The 12,546-nt window shown below is 42.6% G+C and overlaps 1 protein-coding gene across 1 annotated transcript in view; it reads right to left on the bottom strand.

The window, feature by feature from the left end:
* Nucleotides 1-6,821, bottom strand: part of WIF1 (WNT inhibitory factor 1) — a 43,000-nt gene extending 36,179 nt beyond the window's left edge. Inside the window, exon 1 of the mRNA XM_018080243.1 lies at nt 6,688-6,821. Within this exon, the coding sequence (XP_017935732.1) occupies nt 6,688-6,789 (102 nt within the window). The 5' untranslated portion in view covers nt 6,790-6,821. The remainder of the gene's footprint in view (nt 1-6,687) is intronic.
* Nucleotides 6,822-12,546: the final 5,725 nt, after the last annotated feature.

Here is a 12,546-nt window from a genome sequence, read left to right as displayed (position 1 = left end):
TTTACTGAAGTATTTGGCTGTGATGGCAGCAAGTGCTGAAGCAGCTCAAGGTAATTGCCTACTTTTCCTTGTATAGTCAAACAAGACGGACTCCACCAGTTGGTTGCAAAACAAAGCAAACTTTCATTCTCCATGCAAAAAAATCCAGGCGTCTTCTTGCTGTTTGGCTGAAAAAAAAATCCACCCCAAAGCTTTGCAAGCCATTGCTAAGGTGTTCTATGAACAGACTATGAATCCACATACTGTGGTGGATTTCAGGTATCATAGCTGGATAAAGTCTTCTCGTGCCTCTGTACAACAGTATGTATTTGCTTTATCTATATTCCTTTCTTTTGAGGCAGATTTTGGTTTGCTGCTTTACTGTGCTTGTACAAGCCAGTCTCAGTTTCTTGTTCCTGGCTGGCTCATTTTTCGTTAACAGCTAGCTTGGGAGAGGAGACCAGTGGCTTTTGTGGACCTTGACTTCAGTAAGGCCTTCAGCACTGTCTCCCACAACACTCCCACAGAAGAAGCAAGGAATTGGCATTACATAAGAAAGGTGGACTGCTCCAGCTGGAGGCCAACTGCTAGTGGTGTACCTCGGGGTTGATACTAGGTCTCATACTGTTTAACATTTTCATTAATAACCTGGACTTTGTGACAGAGTGTACCCTCAAAATTTTGTAGATGGTACAAGACTGGGAGGAGTGACTGATACACTAGAAGGTCCTGCTGCAATCCAGAGGGACCTCTACAGGATGGAGGAATGGACAGAGAGGAACCTCATGAAGTTCATCAAGGGGAAGTGCAATAACCTGCACCTGAGGATGAACAATCCAAGGCACCAGTATATGCTGGGGGTTGACCAGCTGGAAAGCAACTTAGTAGAAAACTGCCTGGAGATCCTGATGGACACCAAGTTGACGAGGAAGCAGCAGTGTGCCAACAGCCTCCGGGGGCTGCAGCAGGCAGAGCCCTGCCAGCCTGTAGAGGGACATATTACATTTCCACCATGTCTGGGCTACAGTTTGATATAGTGAAGAGCTTGGCCACAAATAAAGAGTTAAAAAGCAAACAAGCAAGCAACAACCTCCCAGCATAACAAAAAAAATCCAATATGGTAGAACAGCAGAATAAAAGAAACTAATGCAAGTAAAATAGCATCTTTCAAAAGGTGGAATTTGTACACAAAAAGGAAAATAAAAGAAGAACAAACCCTGGCAAACCAAGTGTAAAGCCACAGGGAGGTAAAATAAAAGATATTTTGAGATGCATTTTCTTGAAAGCTTTAAAAATATTAATCAGGAACTCACTGTTCTGAGCTAAGGTATACAGTTCCAAAAACTCTGTTCAACATGATGCAAATATCTACTACATATCAGTTTTGAAAGCTCTGGGTAGCATCATATTCCTTACATATCTGCATACCCTCGGAAAAGTGTGGTTTCTTACATTTGCTTTGTATGTACGTAATTTACTTGGCAAGTCAATCATTCTTGTAGATACCCAAAAAACCTCTTTGGAAAGCAACAGAAGATGTTAAATACATGAAAAATTCTTCTAGTTAGCTCTTACTTTTTACTCAGTGGCATTACTTGTAATGGCATTAACTTTAGACCACTAAGAACATACCTGTGAAACTGTCTGTAAAAAAAGAAGTGATGTTGACAGAAAACATTTTCACTTCCACAAAGAAGAGGAAAGCAACACAGCCTGGATTTATATTTCAGGAAAGCTGTTAGCAACACAGGGAGCGAAATCTGTACATTTTCACAAAATACAGTCTTGAAGCTTGGGGTGTCCTTGTTGGTTCCAATGCTTTTCAACAGTTACGTTGTACATTGTGGCCACTACTGTAAAAGTAGTGAAAATATTTTATTACTCTAGGGGTTTTTTTGCTAAAACTGTATTAGAATATTTATAGAAAGGATAAACAATGAAAATCTTGAAGAATGGTTTACTTAACACAGCTTTACACTGCTGTGTAAAAAGAATAACTGTGTAGTTTACACATATACCATGTAAATTACTATGGAACCCAGATGTAGGTTACACTACAAGGTGCTTTGTAACTCATCTCTGCTGAGCAATAAATCCCTCCCCCTTTTCTTCTTGGCAAAACTTTGAGAAACTTTACTGCTGTTTTCTATCAGCAGATAGAACAGATGGCTGGCACATGCCTGCTTTACTAAGAAAGTGGGATCTCCACAGTATTACTTTGATCCCTGGTGGCATGTCTACAACACAGAGATGCAAAATACCACAGCTGAGCAGAATCTAAATATTAAAGGTTTGGTGCTGTGCTCTTGATATGAGAACTCCCTGTCTAAAAATCATGCTCACAATATGTAAACATCTTCACATTCCACATGGAAATTTTGGTATAGAGCTCTGAAAACAAAGTATTTCCCCTGTCTGGTGACGGGAAACCACACTGAAGGTACTACTGTAAATCCCAAGAGGGCGAGTTCATGCAATTACTTTGACCAAATTTTGAGAACAGCCATACTTTTGCTGGGGAAAAAAACCTTAAATTTTGCATATAAGACATTTTTTAAACTGAAAAGCATCACTGTAATCACTGGGTATGAATAAGATATTTACAAAAAGTTCAGCAGTTTCTTTGAAGAAAAGTTTGCTTTGAACAATTACATGTTCTGAAATTCAATATTTTTTCATTTCTTTCAGTTCATCAGGGAAATAGCCATGTTTGAATGGAGCACCCTATTGCATCACTAATGCCTTAAAACTGGTGATCTGTTAGCTTTTCTCTGGGCAGGAAACAAATATTCTCCTGGCATAGCTGGATATTCCATTTTACCTTCGCGGTCAGGTTACACCTCAGCCATATAAGCCAATTCCAGAAAACTCAACTGAGCTATTCAGTGTTGATGGTCACATTGCTGAGGTCAGAATTAGCCTCCAGGAGCTGTTAATTATATAGCATTCCTAACCTTCACTTTACAATATAGAAACAATACTAAAAAATGCACTGATGACATATATCCCCTTTTTCTGAGAGCTGGGCATCTTTTTGTTTTACTCAAGGTTATCAATTACTCTTTGAGAGTTATTTCAGATGCCACATCATGGGCATGCATTCAACCATGCACTAGGAGAGGAGCTGTGGGGTACTCATAACAGTGGGGAGTGGGAAGTGAGCTGCTACAATAACTCATTTGACCTCAAATACTTCTCCCATATCTGAAAGGAAGAAAGCAGCATGGGCAGGTTGTGGCCCAGACTGACTGTTTCTGTGGATCAGACCAGTGACTGCTACAGAACAAAAATTCCAATTTGCTTTTCGGTTTCTTTTTTTACCCCTTGTCTATTAAATGAACCTGGTTGCTGCTCTGTCACTGAGCACTAATCAACTTTTTTTTTTTTTAATATGGTTCTCTCCCACCAGTGCTCACTCACATGTGAACTTCATTGTATTGCTGTCAGAAGTCTCACTGGAAGTTAAGCATACATACTGGGGTTTGTGGATTTTGAGCTTAAATACCTGCCATAAGCTCCTAAATGCTGTAGAGATGATGTTATCACTGCAATCTTTGGTACCTTCCACTGGTGGGCACAGTGAAACATGCCACAGCATTAGTCAGCATGATAAGGTCTCACTGGAAAGTTTATAAGCTCAATTTTCTGCAGACGACAACATCACCATTTGGAATAAGAGCAAGAAACACACCAGTGAGCTCTAGTGATTACACAGATGCTTATTGTATACTATATATTAACACTGATTTTTGCTTTTTTAAACCTTTTAAATCAAGGAGCAATCTTTGTAATTGTCAATTTTACCAGATTACTTTTTTTTTTTCTAAAGAGAATATAACATCTGTAATCTTATGTTGAAATTCATAGGTAAAAGCATAAAGTGTATAAAAACATGACAATCCCATTTTGCAGTATTTTAACCTTCTTGTAACCCCTGGCTCATCCTGACTTCACTAGAAAAAAACTATTTTCAGTACCTTCAGACCCTTAAATTTTGGGGTTCCTTTTATATTTTCTAATAATTAATTAGAAGTAATGGACTATAAACTAAAAGCAACTAATGCTTTTCTTTGGTTAATGTTTTCTAGAGAAAATGGTTTTAATTGTTTATCATACAAAATCTTGCTCACATAAAATGTATCCAGGACACAGAGACCACTGTATCAGAAACATAGTATCCAAATGCAGAAGGTTTTTACCACTTCAGTTTACACAGAATACGGGTATAATCTAGTCCTTAAAATGTGCCTTTCGGCAGACATTTTTGAAATAGAATATTCAGCAATGCAGGACTGAGAAGCATTGCCACTCCCTGGGTTGGTTTTTTACTCACCTAGAACTTGGATCATTATTTGTCCCAGGAGCAGGCAGATGAAATCTACCCACATGATATTTATACCCACTTTTTACGGGTGTAAACAAGGATGCAAGGTGCCCTGTTGGAGATCCCAGGTGTGGTGGGTTGATCTTGTCTAGCTGCCAGACACTCACTCAGCTGCTCTCTCACTCCCCTATCTTGTTGATATCAGGGCTAGGAACTATGTAACGCCATAGACAGGATCTCCTGTACCTACTCAGAAGTCTATCTATAGATCCAAAAAGGGTCTAGTCATTCCTTAAGGCTACTGAGAGCCACCAAAACCTTGCAACCCCAGAGAAACATCTTCACATTTCAAGTAGGATATGAGGTTAAGAGGTCTCTAAGGCAGAAGACTCAGAAGAAATATTTCAGTTTTACCAAACAGGAGGCAACTGTATGTTAGTCAACAGCTGTTTTACAGAAAGCAGGCTAGTACTTCAGCATCTCAAATGTCTTCCTTCTTTCAAAAAGGACTAGTTTCTATTTCTTTTCCTTCTTCCTTTCTTGTTCCTCTTTCCCTTTTTCCCTTCTTTTCCTCCTCTTCTCTCCTCCTCTCCCCTCATTTCCACTTCCCATTTCCTCTTCCCTGACTTAAAAAATTTCCATAAAAAAGTATAGGTAATAAAGGTAGCAAGTATTTAGCACTTTCCTGGATGTGTCAGTGGAAACTTTTAAGAACGTGTATACTTAAAACCAAAATAGAACATTGGGAAAAAAAAGTAAAACTGTACTCATTTCTTCCTCTCATAAAATATTGGAAATTCTGGAGAAACATAATGTTAATTTAACCATTTAGGTATTTCACTTAGTAATTATGCTCTGTCTATGAGGAATTCAGTAATTCAGAAAATAGGAAGAGGACTAATGGGTTAAACAGCTTTGCTACTGCTCAGAAGGTATTTTGTCCTGCAAGTTGCATTAAGCAGAACATTTGCCTATACTGTCTTTAAGCCTGTGAGTCTTCTCACAAACATCAGTGTTAGAACCATCTTTTTCTAATGACCCACATGTAGGCAGCAGAGGAGGGACAGGAGAGCACAAGAAAGAAATACAAGAGAAGAACAGGGTTCAGTCTAACACCTTGATTGCCCTTTCCAAAAAGAGCTAGTTTGATCATGAACATCAACTGAAGCTGGCAGAGAAATGGAGCAGGAAATACAGTCCCAAAAAACACTCATTATTTCTAGGTACCTAAATGCCAACCCTTGGCGTATAAAGTTGTTTTCTCTGTAAAGCTGGATAGGAATGCCAAAGACCTTGAACAAGTCATTTAGCCTTTGTGAGCAAGTTTTGTCTCTCCACATTCCCCCCCCCCCTCTACAGGAGGTGGTGAAGCATTTCCTAAACTCAGAGGCTTTGTGAGGACAGCAAAAATTGCAAGGCCTCGGACAACACTTCAGACAATGCCAAACAAATTCTGTAGCTAGAAAGAGTATTTTCAAACAACCAAAACCACAACCAAATTTGTGAAACTGCAATTAGCTGAATTATACAACCAATTTTCACCGAGTAATTAGATGTAAATATTGCTTAATCACTAACAAGTTCTTTATTATATAAAATCAATGCTCAGCATTGTAAACATGAATTAATTTTATCCATGGCTTTTATGTCACCATGATTTTTTCTGTATCCATGATAATGTATGCTAAAAAGTTTCAGCTTTATGCAAATTCAACATATGTTGTCAGTGTGTCAAATCATGCATATGTTTCTTCATGAAAGTATGTCACAAATTCTTACTTTTTCAACAGAAGAATACAAAGGGACTCAGTACACGGCAGATTCACATGGGTTTGGAACTTAACTTGATAAAATGAAGTCTACAGAAGAGAATTATTATTTACCAGAACTACAAATTAAGCCTGCACATTTAGCACATAGAGAGCAATGAATAACCTCTAGTGTATGTCCATAAGCCAAAGAAAGTCGAAAGAAAACGGCATCCCCATAACTACAGTCCGATATGAAATTTTATGACAAGTACAGGCAACTGGGGTCTTCCAGGTGAACTCTGGCTCACGCGTCACCAGCCTGCAGGTTCTCCAGGGCCCGAGACACCCGGCTCTGCCACGCACCTCACAACCGCATATCCAGCGCACTTTCCCAGCCATCTGGCCGGTTTCTCGCTGCTCCCCGAGCCCGCCCGCGCCCCGGCGCCCCGTTGGGATGGAGGCGATGCCCAGCGGGGCCGGCGAGGGGCACAACGGCCGCTGATCCGCACCCAGGGCCGTCCCGGCACGCTTCGGAGGGGGTTTCCGCCACTATTCCAGAGCCGAAACACCTGCCCGGCTTTACAGAGCCGCCCCCGCCCCTGCCCCTTGCCGCGGCCCCATCTCGACACCTACCCGTCCTGTTGCCTGCCAGGTGAAGTTCATGGCGTGGATGCCGACGGGGATGGCGGGCATCCTCTGCTGGGCTTTCCTGAAGTCGTGGGTGAACGGGGCCATCTTCCCCTCGGACACGATCAGAATATCCTCCTCGAAGCCTGCGGAAGGCAAAGGGGCGCGATGGCCGGCAGCCCCGCCGGGCCGGGCTCCGCTCTGGGCTCCCGCCCGCCGCTCGGGGGAAGCGGCCCCACTTACCGATGAAGGACCCGCGCTTGCTGGGCGTCGATCCCACAATGTAGAGGGTGTCGGGCTGCCGCGGCGCGGCCCCGCAGGCTGGCAAGAAGGCTGGAAGTGCGCCGCAGAGCAAGCGCGGCACAGCAGCAAAGCCGCCCCGCCGGGGCCATGTCCCGCACGCGGCCCGCCCGGGGCTGCCGGCTGCCGCTCCGGCCGCGCCGTCCTCCCTCCTCCGGCCTGCCGCGGGGCGGCCCCGGCGGGGCGGCGCACGGGGAGGGCGGCGCCCGCAGGCAGCGAACAGCTCGCGGGCCCCGCACACCCTAGGCCCTCCCGCCGCGGAACCGCGGGGCTGTCGCGCCTCCGCCTCCCCGGGGCCTTGCTGGGGGCCGCACACTCCCGCAAGAGTGCCGAGTGCTGGAACAGCGTGCGGGACCCACGCCCCCTCTGTCACAGGAGACCTGTGACACGGCGTCCCGCCCCTCTCCCCGTGTTGACCCTCCCCGCAGGGGCACCCCGGCCGTCAAGGTGGAACCACCACGGCCACAAATGCGTCGCCGGAGATACTCGTGTCTTCGTGAAGAAACGAAGTTTGTGCACAGCCGCCCCCTGGCACACGTGCGGTCTGAGTCAGGGGCAGGGCGGCATCACCGAGACGGCAGCAGGGTGCAGTGGGGTAGGGCCTCCCAGCGGGGTCCCGCGAAAGTGGGCGAGGCGCCCACCCGCGCTGTTAGGTGAGGCCCTAGGGCGAGCCACCAGCCGGACGGTGCCACAGGAACAGCGCTGCCCAGCCCCGGGGAACGGCGGGGAGAATGTGCTAAAGGGAGAAAAGGCTTTCACCTGCCGTTTGTCCCAAGGTATCGAGAACAGTGGAGACTGAAAAGCACTAGAATGTTGCCGTTTACAGAGAAACTGGAACTGGCTCAATATAGAAACTTAGTAAAATTGAAAGAATTTTCTATTCAAAAAGTTAGTTAAACAGAATCATGCCTTTTAAAGAAATAAAAAATATTGTTTCTAAATTTTCCGGATTCTTCCATAAGAAAAAGAAAAGGGGTTTTATTAACAACAACAACAACAACCAAAACAAAACAAAACAAAGCAAAAGTGGAAACTAACCAGGATAGATAAAGTTTGAGTAAAACCCCCAACTTTCTGTCTGTAATGTTCTGCCTGGAGCTTGAGGGTATTTTCTGCCTGTGATTAGTGCACTAGATGCTACTGGTGCTGCACCTCATCCTGTAAGCGTAAGTACCAAAGTTAACTGCCAGGAATGGAATTCTTCATGTGATGGAAAACATGAAGTTGGTCTTGCTTTTCCAGGTGGATCTAATCAAACAGCGTTCTTCATAGCAGCTTTCACACAGGAAAGAGGTACTGAGCTGTATTATTGTTTTTCTTTTTCCTGTTTGAAGGGCAAAGGTAAATTGATAACAGAAAATTGATAATGGCATCTCATTCTGAGGAATCTTCTGCCACTGTCAATGGATCACTTCAGTAATCCCATAGCGCTGCTCCTGTCCTGAAGCAACACAAATGTGTACCAGAGAAAACCACACATAGTGACTTGTTGTGTGTAGGTGTGTACATATATATATATAGGTATACATTCAGAAATACCTGGTGATTGTGAAGCACAGTGTTAAAACATCTCCACATGTTTCATACACAAGTACATGTAAGGCACCTGTGCACCTCCCAGCACTTTCCAACAATTTTACTCCCAGCTTCACTGCATTTTATGGGTGGGAACCCGGGACATGGGTAGTGTCTTGTACAAGGCTACCTGAGGAACATATTTGTGGGTGAAAGTAGGCTGGAATAGAGTTCTCCTAAATCCTCTGGCAGATCCCTGGTAACTTGCCCAGCTGGAAAATCTTAAGCTCCAAAAGCTGGAGTCAGTGTATGTACTCTAACAGAAATGCCCCACCTCTAGATGCTTGTTAGATAGCGGTGACAATCTACAATTTTTTAGTTATTTTGTAGTGTGACCAGCAGGTCAAGGGAGGTGATTCTCCTCTCCTACTCTGCTCTTGTGAGACTCCACCTGGAGCACTGCATTCAGTTCTGAGGTCCCTAAACATTAGAAGGACGTGGACCTGTTGGACTGAATCCAGAATAGGGCCACACGGATGATCAGAGGACTGGAGCACCTCTTCTCTGAAGATGGGCTGATATAGATGGGGTTGTTCAGCCTGGAGAAGGCTCCAGGGAGACGTTATAGCAGCCCTCCAGTACCTAAAGGGAACCTAGAAGAGAGGTGGAGAGGGAATTTCTACAAGGGCCTGTAGTGATATGAGAAGGGAGAATGGCTTTAAACTGAAAGTGGGTTGGTTTAGATTAGGTATTAGGAAGAAATTCTTTACTGTGAGGGTGGTGAGGCACTGGAACAGGTTGCCCAAAGAAGTTGTGGATGCCCCGTCCCTGGAAGTGTTCGAGGCCAGGTTGGATGGGGCTTTGAATAACCTGGTCTAGTCAAAGATGTGTTGGAACCAGATGATCATTTAAGATCCCTTCCAGCCCAAAACATTCTATGGTTCTATGTTTCTATCATTATCATTTATTTTGTGTTAAATATTTTTTTATCTCGCACTCTCCGCTGTGGCTCCTCTGACTGACTGCATTCGGAGAAGAGCTGTGGGTGAGGTGTCCCGCGTCCCGCCCTCTGGCAGCGCCAGGCCGGTGCTTTCCCGATTCCCGGGACCCCGGGACACTGCCGGTGCGAGGCCGCCCTCTGCCGGCTGCCGCAGCCCCTGCAGGCCCCGCTCCAGCGGCGTGATGGGGACCTTATCCCGCGGGATGAGCTGTCAGGGACCTCCCTGAGCGACCTGATAAACATCTGATCTGAGAGATTCGCTTTCAGCGGATGTTCAGAAAAAAACCCAAAGCTGTATCCCCTCCATCTCAGACAGAGGTTTGAGATACGTGTCAGAGAACAGCTAATAATTATTTTGGAAATTTACTACTAAGGGATTTCATTTTAAAAGGCAGAAAAATATTTTGGTTTTAAGAATCAAATATGATTAAATCTTCTTAGTTTCAAAATATACAAGCAATTTTAATTTTGCAACAAAAGAGAAATGCAGAGAGGAAAAATAGTGTCTGAAACATAAAGTTTTCAGGAAGAGGTTAAAATAGGACCTCAGTATAGGTAAGAATTTTTTATATTCTAACGCAATGATTTACATGCTTATTTATCTCTCATAGGGGCTTTCTTAAGATCCAGCAAAGGAAGATAATTTAATCGTCAGTTAATAATCCTGGAAAATATGTCCAAAACTGTGATGGTACGATTTAAACACTCCTCGGTCAGCAGTGCAGTAGAAATGAGCTTACTTTCTGCAGAAATTAGTTGGTATGTTGTGACTGGAAGACTGCTCAGTGGGTATGCGTTTGTTCTGGCAGACTATTGTAGCCCATAGACACCTCTGTATGTGTTTGAACACCATGTGTCTCTCTCCTCCAACATCTACCAAAGCTTAGGTGAGTCCTGTGTTAGTGCTGAGACTGACCTGTTGTAATGCAGTGTTTGTTCTCCCCAGTTTCTCTCTTTTATAGTACTGTAGCACAATGAGATTCATTGAGGATAAAGTTTGCCAAACTTTTGTTCATACTGCCTGCTTGCATTCAGTGTGGAGATCTAGGTAAAAGCTTGCTGTATTTTTTCCTGATCTCTTATTTAAATGTCTCTTTGTCCTAAGTTAAATGACACAATTCAGGGAAGAATGGTCAAGAGAGAGGATTGGAATATATTCAGGAAAGCAAATATTTTGTGATTTTATGTTTAATGAAATGGAAAACATACATGAAAACAGAACTGTGTTGTGAGTGTGGCTTCACTAACTTTCATAGCAATGCATATATAGTGCATTTGTGGCCTACTGTGACATTCATTGCAACTGACAGCATGCCCCTGATGATAGCCTTGGAATGAATTAATGAATGGATGGTTTGAATGATGATACATCCAGGGGAGGATATGGAAATCAGTGCCTGATGCCCTTTGGTCATCAGTTATGAATAATATAAAAAGATGGAGAAAAAGGCATAAATAATAACAGTACTGGACATAAATATGGCCTGAGGTGATAATTTTCATTCCAAAGGTTATAGATGCTGCTTCACCTCAAGTCTACAGAAATAACAAATACATATTTTATCAGTTTGTTTTTATGTGGTGAACATTGGTAGATAATAACTAACACCTGCACAATTTAAATAAAGAAGATGCCAAATTGCCGCAGGATTTTCAGAAGTGCTCAGTCTTCACTGGGTTTATTCACTGAAGTGAAGCACAAAATTCCTGCCAGTTTCAGCAGAAACAAAGCTAATGCATTGGGAATTAGATCCCTTTAAATTTTTCCTGCTTAGGCCAAAACAACTGGCATTAAGCACTGGCAGGAAAAAAAACCAAATAAAATCATAGAACTAGTTTTATTAGAAAAATCAGTTTTTTCTGAAATTGGAATACATTGAATTTTCTGAGATTTCAAATAGGAAATTAAAGACTCAGCCTTTAATTTTTCTGAATATAATATACCAATGATTTATTTTAGAACATACGCTTTATCGTAGTTTTAAAAACTATGTTAAAGCAACACTGAAGGTTGTAACATTACCTTCTCCAGAAACAGAAGTCTCCTATTTTATATCACGTATGATACAGTTCATTATCTGTTCTGTTTCTTTTCCTACAATATTCCTGGCTCATCCATTGGAGAGCACAGAATTAGTCTGGCTTTGAACCAGTCTGGGTACTGAAGAAGACAATTATTTTTCAAGCCGTTGCCTCATTTGTTGCTGTAGTTGAAAAGTGTAGCAAATGAAAGCTTGCAGAAGTAAAAATTACCACACTGCTAAAGAAGTTACAGAGAGATGTCCCTGTCTAACTTGCCATTCTGGGGATGAAGAGTAAATCTTCTCCCAGTTTTGAATTGCCTTATTTTATTTTTCATGAGCATTCCCTTGATCTGCAGACTAAGGAAACTGTTATCCTCCTTCTCTCCACTACTTGGTGCTCTAAATATTATCAGGATTTGAGTTGCTTGTCCCTTGCCTACTGGGCACATCTTTGCTTTCTCTTTATATCAGATCTCTTCCCTGTTCCTGGTCATTCTTCTTTGCTTTCTCTGGCTATTCATTACCTCAGCAATACTCTTTTTGGAGATATGTTGGCAAATACTGTTCACAAGGCCACACCATTCATTTTTCTTGAGAACACAGTTTTATTTTTTAGCTTGTTTTCCTATGAAAATGACATCTATACATTGTTCACAGTGAACTGATTAGTTAATTTCTACCATTTTTGTCAGATTAGTCTCAAACCATATTTAATATTTTAAGTAGTTAGTAGTAGAGCAGAAAAAAAGAGACATGTCCTGTCTGTATTATATTCTACATAGAATATAATTACTTTTCCCTAGATGTGCCCAAACACAGGGGGAACTTGAGCCGATGATTAGACCTTCTCAGACAGAAAATCAATTAGTTGTGAGATGCAAACAGTAGTAATCCAGTCTGTGTTAGATTTAGTACCCTCTGAGATTGCTAGTATTGTTCGTTATCCTATTTCTGCATAAACTAACTGTCTTTTAGCTTTTTTGTTTGTTTGGTTGGTTTGGTTTGGTTTGGTTTGACAGTCTCACT

The sequence above is a fragment of the Manacus vitellinus genome, unplaced genomic scaffold, assembly GCF_001715985.3.
Source record: "Manacus vitellinus isolate BGI_N305 unplaced genomic scaffold, ASM171598v3 scaffold_5_pilon, whole genome shotgun sequence".
Taxonomy (NCBI): Eukaryota; Metazoa; Chordata; class Aves; order Passeriformes; family Pipridae; genus Manacus; species Manacus vitellinus.
This window is presented reverse-complemented; position numbering and strand designations above follow the sequence as displayed.